Source organism: Semicossyphus pulcher, unplaced genomic scaffold (assembly GCF_022749685.1).
Source record: "Semicossyphus pulcher isolate SPU_LCO1_2020_fin unplaced genomic scaffold, fSemPul1.0.p SCAF_9, whole genome shotgun sequence".
Taxonomy (NCBI): Eukaryota; Metazoa; Chordata; class Actinopteri; order Labriformes; family Labridae; genus Semicossyphus; species Semicossyphus pulcher.
In genome coordinates, this window is record NW_027211770.1 from 9,036,878 (window position 1) to 9,062,385 (window position 25,508).

The window sequence follows — 25,508 nt, forward strand, 5'->3', positions numbered from 1 at the left end:
GTGTGTGTGTGTGTGTCTAGGCTGAAGTTGTCTCCATTTTTAGTAACTCATCTTGCGGTCTTTGAGTCAGGCCTCGGCACAGTGTGTTGTGTAAAGCTGTCCACTGGTGCGATGTGGAGAGAATGACAGTGTGCGTAATCCTCAGTCGCTTATTTCTTGTGTAACAGGCCTGTCGGTGTGAAGCGTCGGCCGATTGGCTGCTGCTCTGCTGGCTTAATGGCTGTTTTGCTGCCTGGCTGATGCAGGTAACTCCCGCTGGAAGCGTCTGATCTCTCCGGGGAGAGCTGCGCAAACATGCTTGATGCAACATTTGCTTTCTCCCGTGTTACTCGCAGTTGCTCCTCTGAATTAATAGTTCAACATTAAGTGGAGTGCAGAGAGGTGCTGATATTCTGGGATTTTCTTACACAATTATTAAAATGAATCATATTCTAACCCATCTAATTAGACCTCTCATTAGACACTCTTGTTTTTAACATTCAATACTGCTACTACCAATTGTAATGGAGCTTAACATGTCACCTGGCCTGATTTTTTTTGTGTTCACACTACCCACAGCACCATTTCCTGTGAAGAGTGTTTTAAAGCATAAAGACACTGCATCATGCAAATTGAAAACACATTCAGGCTCATATCTCCCTCCAGTATCAGGAGTTAGCTTTCAACACCACTTTGTCCTAAATATCAGGGTCAGTTACAGAATGAGCAATATTGATTGATTATTGTTGTCGAACAGCAGGGTTGGGAGGGTTACTTTAAACATGCATTCAGATACAGTCACTAATTACCTGTTAAAAAATGTAATCAGTAATCCAAGTATCTCACTTTTAAAGTAACGTAACTGATTACTTCAATACTAAATGTGCAAATAAAGACAAGAGAAAAGAAATTTCAATACTTTTGTAATGCGCAAATGCCTGTTTAATTAATTTAAATGTATTTTGTTAAGTTTGCTATTCACGCTACTTCACACTCAAACTTCAAGTAAACCTGTAAATGTTTCTTTAGATTAGATGTCGAGTCCTTGGATAATGACAGCATTTACACACTGTGCGATGTTGCTCCCATTTTCTCATTTGAAGACAAAATGATGGCGAAATTTTTCTGCCACAGGCCATGGCAACCACAGGCCATGGCAACCACAGACTGTTGATGGCAACTTTGATGAGTGGTGTTGTGAGACTTGTGTGTCGTAAAGTGATGTAACGTGTGCGCGCAGGTGCATGGTGTTATCAGAGACGGTCAGACGGACGGTTTAGAAATGAGACGCCAGATGTTATAGAGCATCTTTAGTATTATATCGCCTTCATTTTAAAATGCATTTTAAAATGCTAATCCTGCTATGTATCTGTAATCTAATCACCTCTTTCTTTTGTAACTGTAACAGAATACAGTTGCCTTTTTTAACACAGTTACTATTCTGTTACTCCCCAAGCCTGTCTAATAGTAGGCTAAGTAACACACACACACTGTATGTTATGATAAGGACAGTATAAATATTTCCCCAACTGAATGAACAAAACCTTTATTGATAAACAAAAAAAAATGACAGGGGGCAAGGCTAAGAGTTTAAAGCCATGCTACATGCCAATGCTTGCCGTAATTAGGCACAGTGTTTCCCTTTTAGCTAATGCTAAACTAGGCCAGCTAGCATGCTCAGAATTACCATGTCTTCATTTAGCATGCTAACATTTGTTAAATGAACCCTTACCAAAGTGTGACATGAAAACTGAGTGGGTCACCAAAGTTATCACAATTCATCCAACAGGATACGTCAATGTCTATTAAATTTCATGGTGATTCATTAAATACCGAAAGAAGCGTTTCACTAAAAACTAAAATTGTATTTTATTTGCATTTAACTGTGCATTGTTCCATCTTTCAAATTGCCCCTTCAAATTAAGAGCTCCAAACGTTATAATGTTACCATAAAAAACAACATAAGCTGAGTTAATATCTTCTTCTACAGTTTTATAATTACTGACAATATACTTGAATTTTTCACTTGACACCAATTTGTTATGTTTAATATCACATTAACATAATGCAGCCCATTACCAGACTGATTGTCAGCCTGACATTCATGCCAGTGCAGGTGCGGCATGCTGCCAGATGCTGCTCTGGTAAACTACCATACTACCACACTAAACACAGCAACTGGTGCAGATCAGTCTCTGCTGGTGTTTATTGCAAACAGCCGGGTTGAGGAATGCTGCTTGTTTACCGACGTGATGCTGCGATCTGGTTTTCTTAAACGCACCTGCATCAGTGGGGCAACTGAACCAGAGACACGTCTGATTCAGCTAAGAGTTTTTCCCATCTGAAATCCATGAGCACATGACTTTCAGTCATATCTCTTAGATTCGATTCAACTGATATTTTCTTATTCTGTATTTTTTGAATGTCATTTATAGTGTTCATTATTTGTCACATTTGAAAGGAAATTTCTCACCACAGCTGATGTCATTTGGAGTAGCTGACTTATACTATAAAAAAGGCTATTTAACCTCTGGGCACAGCTGTTCTCAAACATTATAGACACTGATAGATGCATCCTGATTTTGCAATAACCAACTCTTTATTGGGAACTTCCCTTGATTTTATATGTTTTTAATCTGAAACATCTGTCAAAACAGAGGAAAAAGTAAGTCAAACTTTCACAAGAACTCACCATTTCCCACACTTGTGCAAACACACCTACACATGAATACGTGTTAAATACACACACATGTTGAGCATATGGTTGCACACACACCAACATTTGTGCGGTGCAGTTCAGGTTGACTGGGGTTATTAATATTAATAAATTACACCTGTTCTTTTTTTTTTCCTATCACCACCAAAGTGTGAAACCAACTCCTTGTGGTAGCTAGCTGCTAAGCTGTTACCCAGGCTAGCTGTTACCCTTTATTTACAGCTTTTATGCTAGGCTTAACTAGCTGGCTGCTGGTGGTAGCTTCACCTTGCAGACATGAGGACTATGTCAGTCTTCTCATCTAACCGAAATCACCGTTTCCCACACTTGCAAACACACCTACACACGAACACGTGTCAAGTACACACACATGTTGAGCATATTGTTGCACACACACCGACATTTGTGCCGTGCATTTCAGGTTGATTGGGGTTTAAAGAGGTTAGAGTGTAACTATACAAGCAGATTGTCTCGGTAGGGCTATTGGCTGAATGTTGAAAACGTGGATTCAGGCCAGTTTCCTGTGCTGTGATTACACTGCAAAGGACATATGTTAAAAAGAGTCTCATATTAAGAGTTTCAATCGTTCTTCCTGTAAGAAACTTTGAGTGAAACATCAGTCAGAGCTGATAAATAGAAACATTTCATAGCCATCATCTCATCCCACAGTTGTAATAAATTGTCCAAATTCCTAAAAAGTCTGAGACCTCGTGTATGACGGACATTTTCTGCAGCGTGCAGCCCACGGCCTGTATCTCTCTGTCTGCCTCGATCTCTCTCCCTCTCCGTCAGCTCTTGTTATCCCAATCTATCTCCTGCCGTGACTTTACATCACTATTTACCACTTATCCTCCCTCTGCCAGCCTCCCTCTCATTATTTGCTCTGCCTTTTCTACTCTCCTTGACATTCGTCTCTCTCCCTCTCTCTTCAGACACTGCCTTGTTTTCCTCACTATTAGTTTAGAGGTTTTCCACTGGGTGGGTTAACAAGCTGGCATGATTTCATCAATGTGAATCAGTCAACCTGATAAGACGTGACCCAGATGGGTTCTCCGGCTCTTTTTATACAGCCATCCATCAAGACTGCGTAGCCACACGAGCTCTGTCTCACCGTGATGCTGTCACCCTGCGGATGAAAGAAATGTGTCATGGAGTGTCAGTGCAGCTCTCCAGAAAAACTCTGTGTCCTGTATTACAGGCTAACAACGTTTGTTATTCTCATCTAGCAGCCCCAGTTCCTGTGTGTGTGGTGCTTTTATTATTTTTGGCTATGAAATCCTGGGCAGATGTTCAGGACACACACACACACTTGCCCACACATGCACACACGGACAAAAAAAGAAACTCTTGTCCTCTGGGGATTTAAGATAGTCATAATGGGTATATGGTGACCTTATAGTTTTATTAATGTCTTGTTTTATCTATCCACATCCTCATAGTGATCCCACAGGGGCTCCAAGTATTCCTATGGGACATAATAGTGAATTTAAAGACAATTTATTACAGTGTTTAGTGAGAATATGAAGCTATCCCTAGCCTAGCAGCCTGTTAGCTTAGTTAAGTACAAAGGCTCAAACAAGGAGAGCAGTTAGCATGGCTCTGTCCAAAGCTAATCAGTTCCACCTGCCAAACTCTCTAAAGCTTAATTATTAATATTAACACATTATACCTGGGTTTTTTTTATCACTACCAAAGTGTGAAACCAACACCTTGTGGTAGCTAGCTGCTAAGCTGTTAGCCAGGCTAGCTGTTACCATGTATTTACAGCTTTTATGCTAGGCTTAGCTAGCTGGCTGCTGGTGGTAGCTTCACCTTACAGACATGAGGGCTATGTCAGTCTTCTCATCTAACTCTCGTGGGTTTATTTCTCCAAATATACATCACACTTGTCTACAACACTGTACTGGAGAATATTTGTGTTGGCAGTGAATTTTTAGTGGCTTTATAGTGATTTTTTTTAATCTACTGTAGTTTTTTGAATTTTCTAATAATGCCTTCAGGTGTTCTTAGACAGAAGTTTGTTAGCTGCAACTTAGCAAAGACACGCCTACTGTGCTCTTTCATTTTTCCTCTTGTCTCTGTTCTTTCATGTAGCCCAAGGACATGCACAGATATTATCTGAAGTTAAAACATTTCATTCAGATCAGGACCCTTCCACTATATTGCCCTGCACTATTATCTATTATCACTAAATTAGTAGTAGAAGTAAAAGTGCTTTAGTGGAGAATAAGTGAGTTAGTTTGTTAACCCAACAGTAACTTTCGACCTTGTGTGTTCTATAAAAGTATTATTTCATTAAGTATTTCAATACGTTTCCTATAATGCCTATATGATAATCCTATAAGGATCTATATGTTACCCAGAGTAATTCAAAAATGAATTTATTTCCTGTGCGACTAAACACCTTTCACACACATGCACACACACAAACACACACACACATGCACACACACAGAGGATTCAACAGTCAATACAGTGTACTCTGCACAACAACACTTTTTTCCAGGGGATGAAATTGGATTTTACCCACAGGTTACTTTGTTTCAAGTTGTGCTTCTTCATAATGTTTGTGTGTGTGTCATTTTTTCTTTCCTTTTTTGGGTTGGCGTGTGTGTTTGTACTTTAGAGCAGTGTGTGAACAACCTCGCAACAACAACAACTGCCTGTTGGAGCCCACACACTCTCTCTGTAGTAGAGCCATCAGGAGATTTCTGTGGAAACCCTCCCATCCTGCCTGCCAGTTTGTGTGTGCGTGTGTGTGTGTGTGTGTGTGTGTGTGTGCAGGCGGCAAGGAAGAGTCAAAAGCAGATCTGTTGCCCTGTTCTGTTCTCATATCTCCCCTTGACAACTCTTACAGGATGTGTTCTGCAGATTTTGCCTCGAGGTAAAGACAGGTTTGAAAACAAGGTACACAGCAGGTAACAAAAACAAGAAAGTAAGTAAATTAGGAGTCAAACAAAAATCAAACACGCAAACTGTATGTGTTTATGCACAAGAGAAAGCTATAATGCAATATATCAGTGCGGATTAAGGTTCCTAAAAGCATGAAAATAGGTTATAACAGACACCAAAATCCTTTTTAGTTCTCCAGTTTAACAGACCCACACCTTTTGAATACTGTGATGACTTGCACGTAGCTTGCATTTGAGATAATGTGAGCTCTGAGGCAGAACTGTAGGATCTTAATATTGATTTATGATTTTAATATCAGCGTTCTTGGAGTGATTGAGAAGTCAGTTTCCTGTTGACCCTGTAAAACGTTGAAATTGTCTCTTTTCCTGCAGTGAGTTAAAGGGCCAGTCTGCCGATTTTAAACCTCAGTCCTATCATGTTATTATGGGGAGCTAATGCCATTAAAAAATGCAATTTGGCTCTGTGCCTTTGAAGAACGCTATCCGCTTCTCCAATGGGCCCTGGAAAACCTCCACCAGACTATGTAAAATCGTCTCCGGCGTAGGCTAGGGAGCTCGCTAAACTACACTTCCTCAATCTAGGACACCCGCCTCCGATGTCATGTCTCGTTCAGAATCGTCAGGTTTGAAATGCAGACTGCAGACCTCAAGATTTCTTAGACGATCCAGCGGTAAAATTTTGTCGTATTTCGGGTTCTGTACCCGATGAGCATTGCCTGCAGTAAAACGGTATTTCACTCCAGCTTCTCTTGCTGGGATGCAATGCATGCTGGGGGAAACCACGAGCTGTTTGTACAACCTTCTCCACAGCTATGGCGCCAATTTCAAATATTACTGCTTCTATCGATTACAGAGAACACCAGCTTTTTCCAGGGCTGCAGGCTTCTTAGGTCAGACTTGCTGTGCGGAAACACTGCCTGTCTGCGGTAGATTAAATCAGCCGTGGCTCATTAATGTTAATATAATGAGTCAGACAAATTACAAAATCAGACTCTTGGGTTGTTTTGTTCATGTGCTCTCTTTGTGGTGCTTTGAATTATTACAAAATGTGCGCACTTTCTTTAAAGAGGAAACTTTAGCAGGTGATTCTGCAGCACTTGATCTGTTCCATCATGCTTTTTAGGTCGATGTGTGTGTGTAGGTGTGTGTGTGTGTGTGTGTGTATAAACTCACTTACCGCAGGGCCATCTTGCAGCAGCGAGCAGCCAAATAAAACGGTGATATCAGAAAGTGTGACAGTGTGAAAGACTGGTGGCCAGCTTTGAGGTCACCGGTCTAATTACACTTCAGAGAGACTGATTTAGGTTCAGTTGCAGAGGTTGAGCGGGGCTGCAGACGGATGGAGCAGCTCGGAGGGAGAGGAGGGAGAGCTGTGAGAGGAGCGGACAGTCGGGAGCGGAGTGAAAGGGTATTGAGGAGTTTCAATTTAGATTTAAATCGAACACTATTACCACGAGTGCCTCTTCTGCTTTCGCTGCCAACAAGTTGCTGTGGCGCTTGTTTTAGCCCTGCATCATGTCAGTTTGTGCTCCCTTCTCTACCCCGGCCCGTTCTGCCTCTGCACGCCTGGGATTGTAATGTGAGGGGATGCGGAGAAGGGGACTTGTTTTGCATGGATGGGAACAGAAAACAGAGAAATATCTCGTATTTGATCAAGCTCGGTTCTAACTTCCTTAATGACTGGTGTTTGTTTGCAGAACATGAATGTTTCAGTCTACCCTTGTAAGGAAAACGAGCTGGTTCCTGTTACATAACAACATTTCTATCATCCTTACATCTATTCTAATAGTTTAGGATTCAGATTTAAGATCTAGATCAGAGTTAAAGCTGAGTTTATCATTAAATCCTGCAGAAGACGCAGTAAGCATATCTGTTGTTTGTGAACTTAAGATCGTGTAATGATTGTTTAGCCTGCGTCGCACAGTGACAGTTCACCTAAGTGTGTGTTGTGTGTGTGTGAGGAATGCTGCTGTGGTGCAGGACGAGGGGGGGCTCTCTGAGCAGGAGCACCCAGGGGTTAACGAGTGGTGTGAGAAAAACAGGCAGAGTTTGAGAAGGAGGGGGGAGGGATGTAATGCGCACGCACACACACACACTCATACACACACACACACACACACATGCAGAGCGAGTCCAAGGGGACGCTGAGGATGGTTGGGCCTATGCGAGCAGGCTTTAAAGAGAGCTTATTTACAGCAGCAGGTATCACTCAGTGTTGATTTTTAAGAGGGAAGGATGCAGTTTTTCAAAATAAAAGCCCAATTAAATTTTGATTTAAATTGTGTTGTTTCTTCCGGGCCTTTAGAGAAAGAACCACCTACAGGTGCACACAGTCATAGGTAGCTGTTTCAGTCTACTTTCTATCATTAACTACAAAGTGTTTCTTTGGTGTGTAATGTTCTCTTTAGTGTACTCTATAGGTCCAGGAACCGCCCCCTTCTCCTCCCGACCCGTCCAGTAATCCCACTAGCATGGACCGGTCACCAAAATGTGACATGACAGTATTGACCCAAACACCTGCCACTTCCTACACACACACACACACACACACACAGAGAGAGAGAGAGAGAGAGAGAGAGAGAGAGAGAGCCAGTAGACTCTTTTCTATCCAAAAGCTCTTCTCACGCAAATAGAGTAGGCAGGCAGGATCCCCCTCTCAGCCTATTTATCAGAGGGGGGGTTTGAGAAGGGACAGACAGCGTGGACCCCCTCTATTGTTCTGGCTGGGTTTAAGGGATGGAGGGAGGGGGGGGCAGGGATGGAACTAGGGATAGGATGGGAATTGGAGACCCCAACAATGCCACAAAGCCCCCCACTGCTCTTCGTGCTTATGAGCATGACCTGCTCTGACAGACCAGGGACAGACCCCGAGGAGAGGGAAACCACACCAGGACTATAACATAACTCAAACTTTGACCAAGAGAGCAATGAGCAGTCCGACCTAAGCCAAACTGGAGCGATCTTTGGACATCGTTTCGAGTCAGAAACGATGCAAATCAGGGAGTATCATCTATAAAACTGGACCCAGAGTGACCTAAACACACAGCTGCATCACATCCATCTGCATCCAGTCTCTGAAGAGTTGTCCCATGTAGCTCAATTACCCACACACACATGCGCACACGGCCAGATGTGGTCGTGTGCAAGTATGTGACTAATGGGAGTACATCCGCGAATGAACACATACATGTTAACAAAGCAGGAGTAATGTCCACAGATATTTCATAAACACTTTAAAAGTGTGTCTCTGCAGAGTTCTGATGTGTGTGATGTAACTGAATCCACAGCACTTAACAGCAATCCAAGCACATTGTTTTTCAACCATAACATCTGCTTTTTTTTGTTGCACAGCTGACACATTTGTCACCCTGAAAATGTCCTAAATCTCCATCGTGTGTGTGTGTGTGTGTTTTGCAAACAGCCTGTAGGTGTGTGTGTGTCTATGTGTGTGTGTCGGTGCACCCAGCTGTGCTTTACCCCTCTTTCTCTTCATCGTGGTCCTTGCAGCAGACCTCTTTGTCTGCCAGTTTAGAGCCGGGTGTGAGGTGAAGAGCAGTTTGTTCATAATGGATTATTGATTGGTCTGAGAATACACTGGCTCTGCACTGTGTGTGTGTGTGTGTGTGTGTGTGTGTGTGTGTGTGTGTTTGTGTATGTGTGTGTTGAAGTCTCCATACCATCCCCTCTGTCCCACTCTGAGCACTGAATGTCTCCACTTTATGAGCAGCTGAACAGAGGATAGTAAGGTTTTTCGGAAAGTGCTCTCTGTATGTCATGCTCCATGAAGCAGTGTGTGTGTGTGTGTGTGTGTGTTAGCAGCTCTCTGTAAGGGCCGTTAAGCTCTCAATGCTGCCTGTATGAAACAGTGTTAAAAGCCCACAGTGTGCACATATAGACTTTCAAAAGATGTGTGGACAACTTTAAAAGCCCCCTCTGTTTTGCTTCTTGATTCCTTAGTTTCCTTGTATGTATGAGTGTGTGTGCGTGCGTGTGTGTGTGTGTAGTTAAACAAGAGGTCCACTCTTTATTTCCCCCCGCTGTGTATTTTTTCCCAAACTTAAATGCTCGTCTCTGTGCTGCTGCTGCTGCTGCTGCTGCTGCTGTGTGGGAGTGAAACAGATCCCATCACGGCTGAAGGATGTCCCACACGAGAACGACCTACAGTCATTATCAGTGATAAGGTGACAGCGTGAGTGAGTCACCGTGTTATGAAAGCCAATCTCGGCACCCTTGGGTGCAGGAGATTTGTGTCATGGCTGCCTCTGCGATGATTGCAGTGACGAAGGTGCTTCCTGGCTGGATGACAGTAGCTTCTATCACAGAGGGAGCAGAAGAGCGAGGCCTCTGCTAAACCTTAGTGTGACTCTTTGTGTAAAAGCTAGTTTGCAGTGGTTCTTATTTGTAACATAATTTTACATATATTTTTTTTCATATTTTGACACTAAGTGTGTTCTGCAAGCTGAACGTGCGGCCTCTAGAGGGCGCAATATAGCAGATTGCAATATAAAACAAACAAAGGTGTCAAAAACAGGATAATTTTCTTCCAAAATGTGTCGACAGAAAGGCCAATAAACAGAAAATAATACTAATAATTTAACACTAAACTAGGTATTATACTTGGTAATTGATATAAACCTGAAATCCTGGCCTTCTGACAGTCCTTATGTGTGAAAACAAACACAAAACAGAAAATGTAACAGCTGTAAGCAGGTTTCTCGCCGGCCCGCCTGCACAGTTTGACACTGTTTGTTCCCAGATTCAGTCCAGATGTGAACCTCAGGAGTCTCAGGAACAGAAATAGCCGGGCCGCTCTGAAATGTTGTGCATGGATGGGAAAATAAGAGTGGATTTCCTCCTCTTCGCCCACCTCAGCTGCCACGGGTCTGCGCTCGGAAAGCAGAACAGCAGAGGTTGAGCATGCAAGAAAGGAAGGAGGGGGGAGAAAAAGAACAGTTTGTTATTGTTTGACACAGCAGTGATTATCAGCTGTGAGTATAGGCCTCCACGCACTCCCAGTGACTCATGGTAGGGCAGCTTAAGTGACCATTAACGGCATGTCTAACATGAGACCTATGACGTTCACAACAAGGGTTAGACCGGTCTGAAGTATTAGAAGGTGACAGCTTTCCCTCAAGACAAGAATACAGAATTTAAGCACACAAAAAAGGAAACAAAACGCTAAATTTAGGCTGTATCACTGGAGGATGTCAAAGTCAACTGTTCCTTTTAGCTTCAGGAAGACTTTTTATCCATTTATTGTACCATTATAGCTTTGATGCCTCCTCTCCGTTTTGATGACTTCGATGATTGCTAATCTCGTCCATCTCTCCCGGACAGTTTCTCCCTCCTTAAGCCAATTTGTCATTTTTTCCCCCCTTTGCTTGTATGTCGAAGAGCCTGCATTGTTTCCCTTCTGGGGGCTAATCTCATTACGTTTCAATTTGCACATGCGACTGTCTGGTGGATGACAGGCTTACTGTTGAATAGTCTCAACCCCCCTTCCTCCCACAAGCCCCCCTGACCTCCCAATCAGCAAGGCCATTTAATAGGAAATAAGATTATTAGCCTGTTTTCAGCGCCAGAACTGGAAGAAACTACTAAGTATTAATGAGTAACAGTAGGATGTGGAGACGGAGAGCAGATGGAGCAGATGGAGGGGAAAACCACAGTGGGTGGATAGCTGGGGTTGGACAGCTTTGTTTTTGCTGGTTTTTGTCCATAATCACCTTAATGGCTTCCATGTTATGTGTTTGATTTACTTCTGCTGTGTTTGTTGTTCCTCTTTAAACCAGTGTGTCAAGTTTATCACTCTTTTCCTTTTCTTAATGCTTTCCAGTCAAACATTAGTTTATAAGCTTATGAGATTTGCTTTTAAAGGGATTCACTCGGACAAACACACTTCATAAAGCATTTTGTGAGTGTCTAACTCAAGCACATTAATTAGACCTGTGTGGATAAAGAAAACTCTATACAAAGAATCAATATGGTTTTATCACGTCAATAATTTAGAGTTAAAAACCACAGCCATGTGTTGCAAAGGTCACATCAATATCAGCATTATTGTATTAAATCTCCTGCATCCAGTCTAAATCTAAAATTGTAATACTTAAAGCTCCTGTGAGGACTTTTCAGTTGGTTATGAAACGGACTGAAATTGATACTGCTGCTTCTCTATGAGCTATAAAAGCAAATGAGACCATCAGCAACAAGATTGATTATATCTTTATAGTTATTTTAATGCCTATAACCACTGCTGGGGTTAGGTGTCAGATGAGGGGATTAACATTGCCCTGCCAAATCAGCCTTTTTTCTATATTTTCCACGGCAAAGATTCACAGCGAGTGATGAATGTTAAAAGAAAGCAGGAAGAGATTTTTTGTTAAGAAACACTTCCAACACATGTACAGAACAAGGTCAGCAAAGAGATAAGAGGTACCACTTTGTCCACGGGGGCACCAAAATCAACTCAAAACTGAAGGTTCCTCTCAGGAGCTCTAAGAAAACAAGAGTAAGAGTCTTTAGCAAAGCTAGCAGCTCTGTTAGGCTAGTGATGCTGGGGCATAGTGATGCTTTAAACTAGATGCTAAAGTTAGCATGCAAAAATGCTTAAAGCTGCTGTGAGGAACTTTCGGGTTGTGTTGATTTTGGCGCCCCCTGTGGACAAAGCCATACCTCTTATCTCTTTGCTGATTTTGTCCTGTACATGCTTAAGTGGTGGTTTTCAACAAATAATCTCATCCTGCTTTCTTTAACAGTCACTTGTGTCACTCATTTTAAACTTGTGCCCTGGAATATGTAAACAAAGGCAGTGTGCAGTTAATTGCTTCATCTGCACACACACACATCCCCCCAGTAGTTTCAGGCATTAAAAATAACTCTATAGAAATAATCAATCTTGTCGCTGATGGTCTGGTTTGCTTTTGTAGCTCATGTAGAGTAATCAGAATTATTTTCAGCCTGTTTCATAACCAGAGAAAAACTCCTCACAGGAGCTTTAAAACAATGACTGTGCTGTTGTGCTAATGTTGAGCAGATGTGTCTTACTTTTATTTGTTAGCATGATAACATTTGCAAAATTGCACTAAACATAAAGCAGCCTACAGCTGAAGCTGGTGAAGTGTCATTAGTTTTCCAGTTACTGTGTCTAAAATCAAAGTATTTCACTGATTAAAATTCGACCTTTGACCTTAAGTCAGGAGAACCAATGTGATGAGAATTCATCTTCAGTTGGGGAAAAAAACACCAATTTCAGGGCAATCCATTCAGTTGTCGTGGATATATTTCTACAAATCTACAAAACACACTAGTACAAATGTGAACTTGCAGTAAAGGATAAATCTGGGACTCCTCAGGATTCGTCCTCTGGGGAACATGAATATATGTCGAAAATGTTAGAAACTGACAGAACATGGCTGCCATTCAAAGGTCCATGCCACTGAAATAGCCAAAAATTGTTTCAAAAAGTTCCAAATACGGAAAGAAGAAGTGAAAAAGTCCTACTTTTCTTAGATGAGCATTGACAAAGCCTTGTTTATTATAGGAACTAAAAGGTCTACATCCAAAAATACATTTAGTTTCAGAGTCAGCCACAGCTGCACTTCAGGCTGGAACAGCACTTGTTCACTGAAAGCCTCAGCTTACTAAGCACTCCAGGAGGAAACACGGGGAACCATTGAAGCTGCGCTGATTTCAATAGCATAAATCTTTCTGGATAGATAGGTGGCTCCGGCGCAGGGTACTCATTTTCAGTGCGAGAGTTTAAGACATATGATTGTTCTTGTGCTAACTTCCCTCCTCCACCACCTTATCCTCTTATGATTATGATCAATTATCCACTTATAATTAGAGGCTGGCAGTAACTCAGCTTATGGGCTCTGGCACTTTATATAATAGCCTGTAATAATGCTGTCAGTCACATTTCATATAGTCCCACTTGCAGACTCGAGCATCTGCTGAAATTAATACTGCAGTAAAAAATGTGTCAGCGATCAACAGTTATAACAGAAAGAGATCGTATTTAATGATGCTACCAATGAGCTGAGAGAGAGAGAAGAATGGAGACGTGATTAACCCTGAGTGAGTCTTGTGAGAAGAATTGGACCTCGCAGCAAGAACTAATGATTGGTCATAATAATGAAATGTGTTGAAAACATCTGACAAGTCTGACATATGTATAATATAATGAAATGCAACATATGTATATAAATGACAGCATCATTTAAGGCTTCAGTTGCAGAGGAAAACTAACACAAAAAATCTGCAAGTTTAGAAAATACTCCATTAAATCCATTAAAGGAAATTTATAGAGTACAAAACAACACTGTTTGTGGATTTTTCACTTCTTATCACACACTCTCTCTTTTTTCTGTCAATTTGACTCTCTCCCCGACCCCATTCAACTCTGGTCTGAGAAATAGAGCAAAGCAAACTGTCTGAAGAGCCACTTCCTGTTGTGTACTTAAGATCCCTGTCATGTGATAGTGTCAGTTGAGGCGGGTGTGTGAGGCCAGTATGGGGAGAGAATATGGTGGCACTGCTGATCTTGCTGATGTGGACAGAGCCCCGCACCACCACCACCCCCCCATTCTGATTGTGTAAAGTGTCGACTCAGCCATTGTGGCATCAGAGCCCCCCAAGCCCTGCACGACTCATGGACATTCAGTACATACACACATGCACATGCATATGATCCACCTACAGCCCAGTGCAAGTCTTTGTTAGGTAAATTCAAATTCATATAAATTAATAATTATAATGTTAATAAGTTGGTTTGAGTGGATTTCAAATTAAAGAAGGTGAAAACTAGAATTTAATGATCGAAGATATTGATTTTATATAAACTGAGTCTAAAAACAAACAACTTTTTCATAGCGTGTTGTCATAAGTTGCTTGTGTGTCAGTATTTACTGTCTTACCAAAGAGAGAGCACACATTAACTCATTTGTAAACATGTTGTGATTTTTTCTGTTGGTGCTGTCCTACCTTATGACTCATATATTCATATTTTACATGCTAGCTAGCTTAGCTATGTATGCAATGCTAACCGAATGTATCTGAACTGAAAGTGCCTTTGATATATTTTTGCTTTACTTACACATTCTTCTTCTGTTTCCTCACCCTCCTCCCCACTTTGTCCCCCTTTCTTCTGTCATTTTCAGGTGGAAGATATACGATACCTGCAGGCGGTGCTATAAGAAAATACTCAGCTGCTAACGTGCTCCAAAACTGATGAAAATGAAGAAAGGCCATATTAATGAAGAAAAGAAGTGACGTGGCTACCCTGACAAACAAACCCTGAAAACATCTCTTCACTGACACAATGTTGAACTGAGTGAAACCTTCACTTTCTACCAACAAAGAGACTCTACAGTCCAAGCCCGACAAGGAGTTTACATTTCACTACATCTGTCTAAATGACAAAGCTATATTGCTTTCTATATTGCTAGTGGCATGCAGAGAGTTTGAGCCACTGATTCATTGACAGATGAAGATGGATAGATGTTGAGAACAGTAACTGGAGGGTGCTAAATGAGCTGCTGTGTAAGCAGCCTGATCCCTGGATGATTGAAGGCAGATAGCATTTTAACTGACCTACAAAGTCACACTAGACATCCCTAGATGTGCAACTGCAGATAGCAGTAGTTTCAAGTTTCATTGAGCTTGTGAGAGGCCAGGTTGAGAGGGTTGTTTAGTTTGTACGATGAATACCAGAGACAGTGTTGAGGTGATGGAGACCCAGGAGGGAGATCTGAAGGAGAAGATGCTTGGAGGCAAAGTCAACCCTGAAAACGAGGTTGAAGGTGAGGACGACAAAATCCCCGGGGCCTATGACTGCAACATCTGTGGACGCAGCTTCCCATTCCTCAGCTCTTTGTCGCAGCATATGAGACGCCACACGGGTGTTCGGCCTTACAAATGCCCCTACTGTGACCACAGGGCTTCTCAGAAGGGCAACCTCAAAGTCCACATTCGAAGCCACAAACTTGGCACGCTTTCTAGCCACCACTCCAATGAGGATGATGATGGTGGGCCTGAGGAGGAGGAGATGAGTGTTTCAGAAGGTCTTGAAGGAGGTACGAGTCCGACTAAGAGCAGCTCAGCCTGTAACCGGATGATCAATGGGGACACTGGTGAGGAGAATCGCAGGAAAGTGCCAGGAAGGAGCATGAAAAGAGAGAAGTCTATTACCGACCAGAGGCCTTACTGTTGCCGTCTGTGTGGCTACGAGGCCCTGCGAGAAGACCAGCTACTCAGCCACATTGAAAAGGTCCACATAACAGCAGATGCTGAGGAGGAGACCATAGTTAAGGAAGAGGCCGTAGCTGAACCTGATGTCCCCCAACCTCCGGGTGATGGGACCTTCCCCTGTGAGACCTGCGGCCAAGTCTTTACCCAGGCCTGGTTTCTGAAGTCACACATGAAGAAACATGCAGGGATCTTGGACCACTGCTGTCGTATCTGTGGAAGACGATTCCGCGAAGCTTGGTTCCTCAAATCACACATGAAAACACACAACACCAAATCCAGGTCTCGGTCAAAAGGAGAGTTAGCTGAGCATCCGGCAACCATCAACGATGTAGCCCAGGATCCTGAAATTGTCACTAACTCTGTTACATCCATCTATCAAATGTGTTCCAAATGTGGTAACCTGTTCCACAACAGAGACAGCCTGAGGGCCCATGAGAAAGTCCACAGTCTCAGCTATGGCAGGAAATCCCAGAGCCAGTGCAGACTCAGTGATGATGAGGACTCACCAGCTGCTAAGAGACGTTACCTTGACTACCTAAACCTTCAGCCTGCTCAGAAGACCCTGGAGGAAGAGGAGGAGATTGAGAATAAGATGCTAGGTCAAAGAATCCCAGAGCTAGATCCAATTTGCAGCTACCAGGCCTGGCAATTGGCTACTAAAGGAAGGGTTGTAGAGCCAGTGGAGCCGAGTTATAAAGCCTCCTATGGGGTCGGAATAATGGGCGAGGAGGCCCTTGCTGAAGCCGCTGTGGTTTTTGAGAAGGAAAGCAGTCGTTATGTCTTGCAAAGTCAAGAGAAACGCAGTTCAGGGCGACGTAGCAGCTCTGGTTTGGGAAGTCAAGCTTCATCAGGTGACCGGACACCAGAGAGCCTCAGCGACTCTGAGTACAGGCCTTCATCCCGCCAGGACCGACGCCGCTCCTCTCAGTCACAAGCCTCCTCCAAGTCCAACGAGTGCTTTGAGTGCGGGAAGGTGTTCCGCAGTCGTCATCAGATGATTGTCCACCAGCGGGTCCACAGAAAGGACGGAGCTCGGGCATCTGTTGGAGACAAGGATAGAACCACAAGGGACGAACGATGGGGCTCTACCAGTGATCCAGAATCAAGATCCCCTAGCCGGCCCAGCACTCCTGGGTATGGTGACTCTCCACCGGCATCCACCCTTGGAGACCAGGCCTCAGAGATGGGTACTGCAAACTCTGGGGAGATTAAAGGTCAGTCAAACAATTCAGTTTTATCCATAGACTGTATATTACAAGTGGACGTAGACACTGGTTTTGAAGTGAAGCCTACATTATATCTTATAGCCAGAAGGGGGAGACTCTATTGGTTCAAATAGAAGTCTGATTATATGGAACTAGATGGGAAACTGCCCCTACCTCTTAGTTGATTAGTTACATTAGTCAACAAGTAATTAGTGTATGGTCTTATTCACTAGCTTCAAGCCTTCAACACTGCATCACATTCATTTAGTAAACAATGGTCCCATTGTACATGAAATGGACAATAAAGCAGGGTATGATAAATGGCATTGGTTACCTGTGATTGTTAAGTCACCAAGGCAGCCTGTCAACAAGGAGGGAGACATAACAATGGCTATCCAACCCCATGTCCAAATATGGTCACATCTGGGTGTAAGGAGTTTAAAAACAGACTATTAGAATTAATTCTGATTACTCTATATGACCTACAAAAGCAAACCAGACCGTCAGCGACAAGAGTGATTATTTCTATAAAGTTATTTTTAATGCATGAAACTGCTGGCGGGGGGTAGGTGTCAGACAAAGAGATTAACTGCACGCTGCCGTTGTTTACATTTTCCAGGGCAAAAATTTAAACTGGGTGATACATATGACTGTTAAAGAAAGCAGGATGAGATTTTTTGTTAAAAAACACCACTTAAGCATGTACAGGACAAAATCAGCAAAGAGAAAAGAGGTACGGCTTTGTCCACAGGGGGCGCCAAAATCAACACAAACCGAAAGTTCCTCAAAGGAACTTTAAAAAAAACAAGATAGGCAATACCAATACGCCAAAATCAAGGCTTCAAAAGAAGACATCACAGTAGCAACATCCTTATCTTCAGTTCGATTGGTGGTAGATTTAAGTCATTTGGGAATAGCAGCTTATTATCTAACTTTAACCATTCTGTCACATATTCAGCATAAATATAGTAACTTAAAAAGGTAATAATGATTATAGCATAATTCTGTCTTGGTGCCCAGAGTTTGGAGACAGTCTTGATTAACAGTTGAACAACAAAAATCAGAGCTCATATCACTGAAGATCCCTTTGTTGCTGTCATTGCTTCTAACAAAGCTACTGACTCAACCCAAATAACATATTATTCAAACAACACATACAGATAACAGTAGCAAAATGTTATTGCTATACGTAAATGAATGGTATAAACATAAGATCACAAATATAAATATGCTCTGCATGATTTAAATAGCAGAAATGACTGGAGACCTTTCCAAGCCTCCCACTCGAGGCCTCTGACTCTGTCACTCTGTCGTAAACATCTGTTGATGAAATGGGCTTTGTGTAGGTGCAGCTCCTCAGATCATCAGTCTCTATGGAGTGGGAACTGGAGCCACCATGTGGCCAAATGTCAAAATAACATCCTGCTTCAGCTGTTTTACGGAGAGCTGCACAGAATTACCATCAAATATTGTCAATAAACTTTAACTACCACTGAAAACTCTGTTTACAACAGGGCAGTTATTTTGTATCACAGAGCAATAAAGCTAACAGTTAAGTGAAAGTGGGTGACTGTCAGTGGCATGTCAGTGGAGAAGAGGGCATTTTTGGAATGCCGATCATTTTTTCACCTCCACAACCAATAAACAGTGCAGAGCAAAAAAAAGAAAACCTACCCATGCAAGGGCAAAACACCCATAATCATGACTGAAATAGGCTAAAGGAAGGATTCCTGTGTGCTCTTCGAAGCTCTCTGGCCTTTTTCTATGAACTTACAAACTCAATGAAAACACTGTTTGAGCAGGTTTGGATAGTGGACAGCTAAGAAGAACTACAGTGATTGCTTCCATTCCTCCCTGTTAGTAGAGACATTCAAAAATAGCAGCAACATTTCTTCAGGCCTGATCGAGCCGTGTGCTATTTCAGGTCTTCCTGTCTCAGGAAACTCCCCTCACCCCCCCTTATCTGTGTGTGAATATGATTTTTGCTCTGCCTTTTATGTCTGTGCCATGACAACCTGTCTGTATGTTTCTTCATCGATGTTGTTTATTGTAAAACAACTAATTATTAGGTTCAAACATGAACAGTCATGTTAAAGGTTAAATGCAGGTTTCACTTCCTTTATAGCAACTATCTCTTTCAAAGCACGGGCATGGTATCTGGTTTCAGGAACTGCATTTGGGATACAAGATCCTTTTAGGCCCATACATACACTGTATACAAATATATATTTGACTTTTGCATTTGTTCCTGCTTTTAGAGAAATATAAACAAATTGAGGCGCTGGTTTAGCTCAGTTGGTAGAGCAGGCGCCCCATGTAGAGAGGCTACAGTACTCGACACACTGATCGCAGGTTCGTCTACCGGTCTGCCGATCATTTGGTGCATGTAATCCTCCACTCTCTCCTCCCCACATTTCCTGTCTCTCTTCAGCTGTCCTAAAGCCAAAAAAATAATCTTTAAAAAAAAAAAAAAAGAAATATATACAAAGTGACGATTACTCAAAAGCAAAGGGCCTGTTCTTGTCAAGATGTAAAAGCTTCTGTCCATCCATCCATCCTTCCTCTCCTACCCGTCTCTCTGTCCCCTGTGACTTTTTCCTAATCTCTAAGGTCACCTCCTGTGACACTTCCACTGTCTCTCATCCACTCTTCTTACCATTGAGCCAGCCAGGCTGCCTGATGTCTGAGGGATGGGTTATTTATAGAGTCACCTCTCGATTAAGAGGGATTCAGGCAATGGGAAAAAGTCACTCAGAGGACAGCCTAGGCATTAACGCTCTGATGTCCCTAACAGATATTTTGTTGCTTTTTGGGAGTGAAAATCAGAAATGACTGTACATGCACAAACCAACATGATAGGATTTAGACAGATAAGTTATAATTAGCTGTTTTCATCGGTGGTTAATATTGTGCAAGCACAGTAAGGAATAAAACCATAGTCACACAGCCGTGGTTTTTGAAGCCCCACTCTACGCACATCTACACTGTGTATTTCTCTGTTCAGTTTCACTCCTGGTGAGAGCTGACATCTGTGCATTCTTTGAACAGCTCTGTGCAAGTGTGAAATTGAGGTTGCTTTCGTAGCGTAGCTTACAGTGACATGGCTTTATGGATAGGTTAGATTATTCAGTGTTTGTTTCCAGGATACATACCGTATGTTGTTTACTTCACCCTGCTACAAGGCGACAGTAAATGTGATGACGGGCCGTCAGCACGAGGGCATACATAGCCTTAACTGCTTTAATCTTTAACTCACTCATGTTACTCACTGTGTTGATTAAATGTGTGAATATGCAGACTAACAAGTGCAAGCCTGATTCAGCATTCGACTTATACTACAGGCGATAAGAATCTGTAAATCTACTGACAATCATGTTCAAGAATTACTTACTTCAATTCATGGATTAATGAAAGACCACTATCAGCCTGACAAACAGGACACATTAGCCCACAAACCTTCCCTTCTGAACTGCCCAGCCCCGGGGCTTCACCTTGGCAGAGTCTGAGCTGTGTATGTTGGCCGGTGCTGCCAACAGGAAGCCAAATGAAAAACAGATGGCAGGTAGCTGGTGTTATTGTGAGCAAGAGGAGGGGGAGTGGAAACTGATCTGTGGGATCATCAGAGACTTAGGTGTTTTCAAAATGATATAATGCACAATGATCTGGCCTTTGTCTAAATTTATGGTTTCATATCCAAACATCTTTTTTATACTTGTGATTTCCATGCATCAATCTGCCATTTATAACCACTCTGAATGCTACTACTTCTACTGTCATTATCCTCTTTCAAGTAATATTCTTTCTTCTGAAATACCTTAGGGAGATTTGAAGTTTTCTCTGAATTTGACTTGCTCAAAAGGAGAGGTGACAAACGCCACCTTGTGGAGAATCTAAAGAACTTCAGGAATGAACAATATTTACTCAACAACACGTGTGCAGTATGATGTATTTCCTGTACCAAACCTTACAACAGATAACCAGCTTTATACACTGCATAACATCCTATTTTCTTTGTTCCTGAAAGTGTTTATTCAACTCTACTGTAATGTTAATATTATGGTGTAACTGTTAATGTGAACCGCAACACATCCCAACAATTACCATAGAGTTGAATAACACCTGCAAGACACAATTTTAACATGATAAACTAAATTCAACATGATGCGTATTATCTCTCACAGGGTCAGTGTGTAAGTGAGGAAAGGGGAGTTATGGGAAAACTGGTCAGCACTGCAGCCTGGTGGCTGTTCACCAAAACTACATCATGATGGAACAATGTGAATCTGACTTACAGCAGGAATTACATGAAAGTATAATCTAGATCAGTGGGTCTCAAAGTGGGGTTCTAGGACCCCTGGGTGTCCGCTAAATAATGATGATAAATAGTGTGCTGTATCATTAAAGACCGCATGTCTACAGATGAGGACCATTTGCACCAATGAAACAAGCATTTTGTGTCCATTACTCCCGCCCACGTAAGCTTTGGACCAATAGAAACAGATATGATTGTGACACATCACGTCAGTCTGTCATGAATCACTCAGGTCTCATTGAACTGTTCCTGTCGCTGTCTTGCTGCAGTTAATTTTCTGAAAGCTTTTAAGATCAATTACTTGAAAAGTATAAATGCTGTCAGGCTGAGTTCACAAGCAATTTGAATAAAATTACGCTCTGTTTTAAAGTATGTAAGTGGTATTACCATGATTCAAATGTTTTTTCTGTTTATCACTATGAAACAGGTCTGAAGTATTTAGGTTGATAAGTTTTAAAATATGAATAGTTCCAATGGTTGTAAGCATATGCTCCTTGGAAAATGTTCTCTCCTGTAAGGGGTCCCTGGCCCCAAAAAGTCTGAGAACTGATCTAAATGGTTTCCTGTGCAGTCATTGACCTTATATTCTCCTTCCTTTTCCCTACAGATGAGAAGCCTTACATCCGCAGCCTTTCTGACTTTGTCCCGACAGAGCTGCAGACCTATCCCACTCATGCTCGTGTCAAACACCCGGCTGCCCCTGAAGATAGCCCCATTCCCAGCCCCAGCTCCAGCTCAGACAGAGGCACCCCCAGCAGCTATCCCAAGCTGAAGAAAGCTCTTCTTCAGGGGTTGAACAACTCAGCCTCCCCTGCTGCTCACCGTTCAGCACGATCCTCCCCACTTGATCCGAACTTAACCCCTGTGGATCTATGTGTGAGGGCCGAGGGCTGCAGGGGCATAGCCTCCTTGAACCTTGACAGGAAGAGTCTCCCAAGCCACAAGTGCTCCTTCTGCTCCCACTCCACCCGCTACCCTGAGGTGCTCTGGATGCACCAGACTGTAGCTCACCGCATCAACAGCAGTAGCTCCAATCTCGCTCCTAAATGGGCCCTGAAAAACAGCTCCAAGGGCTCCAGGGACAACTCATTATCCTCCAAGAGACGCACTGGTCCTCCTCCAGTCCTGGAGGGAAAGGAGTGTCCACCTCTGCCTCCAGTGATGCGCATCCAACGCACCCGGCCCCCAACCTACTCCAGTGAAGTTCTAAAGAAGAGCAAGCCAACTACTCAAGCAGCCACGCCATCATCGTCCTCCGCTACCCCCTCCTCCTCCAATTCCAGGGGCTCCTCATCCTCCTCAGGCACCCAAGCTGGGAGAGCCCCGGTCCGGCAAGGAAGCAGCTCCAGCAGCGTCAGACACACGGAGGACCAGAGTCATCAGCCACGCTTCAGGCCCAAAGTGGATATATACCCTCGGGGAGGCTCATCGTCTTCCTCCAGCTCCTTGGAGAAGAGCACCGGAGGCCTCTCACGTTCCTCAGCCCCGAGCCCCAGCTCTGCTACCGCATCCCGGATCTCTGACCGCTACATGATGCCTCAAGAGGGCCTGGGCTTCATGCTGACCAGCAAACACGGCCTCGCAGAGTACAGCCGAGCCAGGGGTTCCCCTCATCAGCCGCTTCCCAATTCCCACCACAGCCAGGGCCGAGCTAACGCTACGAGGCCCAGCACCATCACCCACAGCTCCACAGCAGGACTCAACTACGGAGCCTCCCAGGCACATGGAGGCACTCTGCAGAGCTCTTCCTCCTCCTCCTCTTCTTCCTCTTTGCCTTCAGATGTTCGTGGAGATGTGAAGCAGGAGCAGATTGCAGAGACACCAGAGATGCCAGCTGACGTCCTCAGCTTCCTCAAAAACTACAGCCCCCATGAGCTGGCGGCTCTGTACCACCGCTGGGGTGCAGCCAACGCTCTGCTGGATCCCACTGGTAAGGAGCAGTTTTTGTTCATTTTTCTGACTGACTGACATTTGTGATGTTTAGATTTGTAGTACCGACCAGACAAGAGACAAGACTAAAACTTTGAGAGATTTTAAACAAGACCAAGTCAGGCCAGGTAAGTGGAGGCCAAGACCAGGTCAATACGTTAGACATTTTTCTATTATTTTCAATGAGCAAGAAATACAAACAAATACAAGCAAAAATCAATTAAATTATCTTTAATCAACTTTCAACTTTTTTTATTTTCCACACTCAATTTTCCTACGATAACACTAAAATAACAATCATATTTAAGGTGATTAAACTTCTACTAGTAGGGACGGGAAAGATTGAGAGCTTGATCGATGAGAGAGAAAGGAACTCATGACAAACACACAAGCACAAGGGATGTCTCGATAAAATCATCTACAGCTCCGGAAAAAATTAAGACACCACTCCAAATGTTCCTTAAATCAGCATCACTCTCTAAATGTCATGGTCAGTCCAATCCAGATGTGAACCCCGCTGAAAACCTCCTGCAGGTGATCAAGAGGAAGATAGATGGTCACAAGCCATCGAACAAAGAGTGGCCTAACGTCGCCCAACAGCACTGTGACAAACTGGTGGAGAGCATGTTAAGATGCATGAAAGCTGTGATTAAAAACCAGATTATTCCACCAAATATTGATATCTGAGCTCTTCCTAACTTAAAACATTAGTATTCTGTTGTTTAAACATAAACATTAACTTTTTTTCTTTGCATTACTCAAGGCCTGAAATACATCTCTTCTGGCATCTTTTTATCTTAACCAGTCGTCATTTTCTGCAAATAAAAGACCTCATTGAGAATATTGTATTTGGAAGTAGGGAGAAAAGTTACAATTATGTTCAATAATGTACAATTACGTTATACAATAAAAAAATCTCAGATCCCATCAGCTATAGTCTGATGACGATGTAGCCTTTGGGGACAACGCTGAACATGCCGGGTGTGTAGCCAGCGGTTAGTGATAAACGACTTCCAGTCAAAACTTCCTTTTCCCCATGCTGAATTTTTTTTCAGCAAAATAAACCATTTTTCTTGTGATGTACTTTAATTAACGTGTCTTGCCTTTGCCGAAATTTCAACACCATGATGCAGATTAGTAAAAGGTCAAAATGAAGCTTTGTCAGATCTGTCCTCAAGAGGAGAAGAGAGCTGCTTTTAAAATGCTCGTTTGTTGAACGGAGGTCGTATCGATCATTTCTCATTTTTTTATCAGTTAAAATTTAGATCTAGAACAGATTGTTAGCTGTTAGCATGCAGATGTAAATTTGTACGTTTAAAGACATTAATAAGAAGCTAAATCGTCAGATCACGCTGATGGGAGCCGGGATGTCATCACGGTGCATTACGTACGTTCCGCCTGCTTTTTCTCTCCACACGGTCTGTTTTTCCTGCATACGCCGCAGCCTGCTGATACGTGATTAGTCAATATTACTCGGACTACAAGCGTACAACAAACGAACACTTGCTGTCCCCAAAATCTACGTCCCTGCCTACAGATTCTACATTTCTATGTAGAATCTATAAATAGAACAAGCCTAGAAATTTTGTAGTGGTCTCTTTTTTTCCAGAGCTGTATTTATTCAACCTGCAACTGTAGATTCAAACTCAAATTAGCACTCTCAGAGTAACATGCTCTGTACTTATGGCCAGATAAAGCAGCATATCAATATGTTAACTTGGATGTGCATTTCTTGTTCTTCACTCTCTGCTGGCACATGTCTAACTCTGTCACCAAAGTGAGGGACAACACCATGTAAAAATGCGTTTGTCTGAGACAAGGCCAAAACCTATAAAAGTGGTCTTAAGACTGTTCTTGAGACTAAACACCAGTAATATTACCAAGTGGAAGAGACTCTCTTTGCTCCTCATCAGCTCACATACAACATGCCCAGAGGATCTAAGCTTTGGAGAAAATGCCAAATGTCAAGAGTTGAAGAGACGTTTTCCTGTAACTGAGCTGGTCGGAGAAGAATGAGCTCAACCTGAGAGAAAAAGACGCCCAAAGTCACGTAGATCCACACTTAACATAAGAACCATATTCAATCATTGATTCAAACTTACCCCCTTTAACACACTCTGTCTCTGTCTCTCACACTAACTCACCATCTGGCAGAAGGAGATTGACAGACACACAGGCTGCTCGACTCTGACAAGGTTTTGAATAAT

General features: G+C 42.8%; 1 protein-coding gene across 3 annotated transcripts in view; it reads left to right on the forward strand.

Moving 5' to 3' along the window:
* znf516 (zinc finger protein 516) overlaps positions 1 to 25,508 on the forward strand; it is a 53,972-nt gene that overhangs the window by 14,010 nt on the left and 14,454 nt on the right. For all 3 annotated transcript variants that reach the window (XM_069655474.1, XM_069655473.1, XM_069655475.1), the window contains exons 2-3: positions 14,766 to 17,069; positions 21,980 to 23,302. In XM_069655474.1, coding sequence (XP_069511575.1) covers positions 15,308 to 17,069; positions 21,980 to 23,302 — 3,085 coding nt within the window. In that variant the 5' untranslated portion in view covers positions 14,766 to 15,307. The remainder of the gene's footprint in view (positions 1 to 14,765; positions 17,070 to 21,979; positions 23,303 to 25,508) is intronic.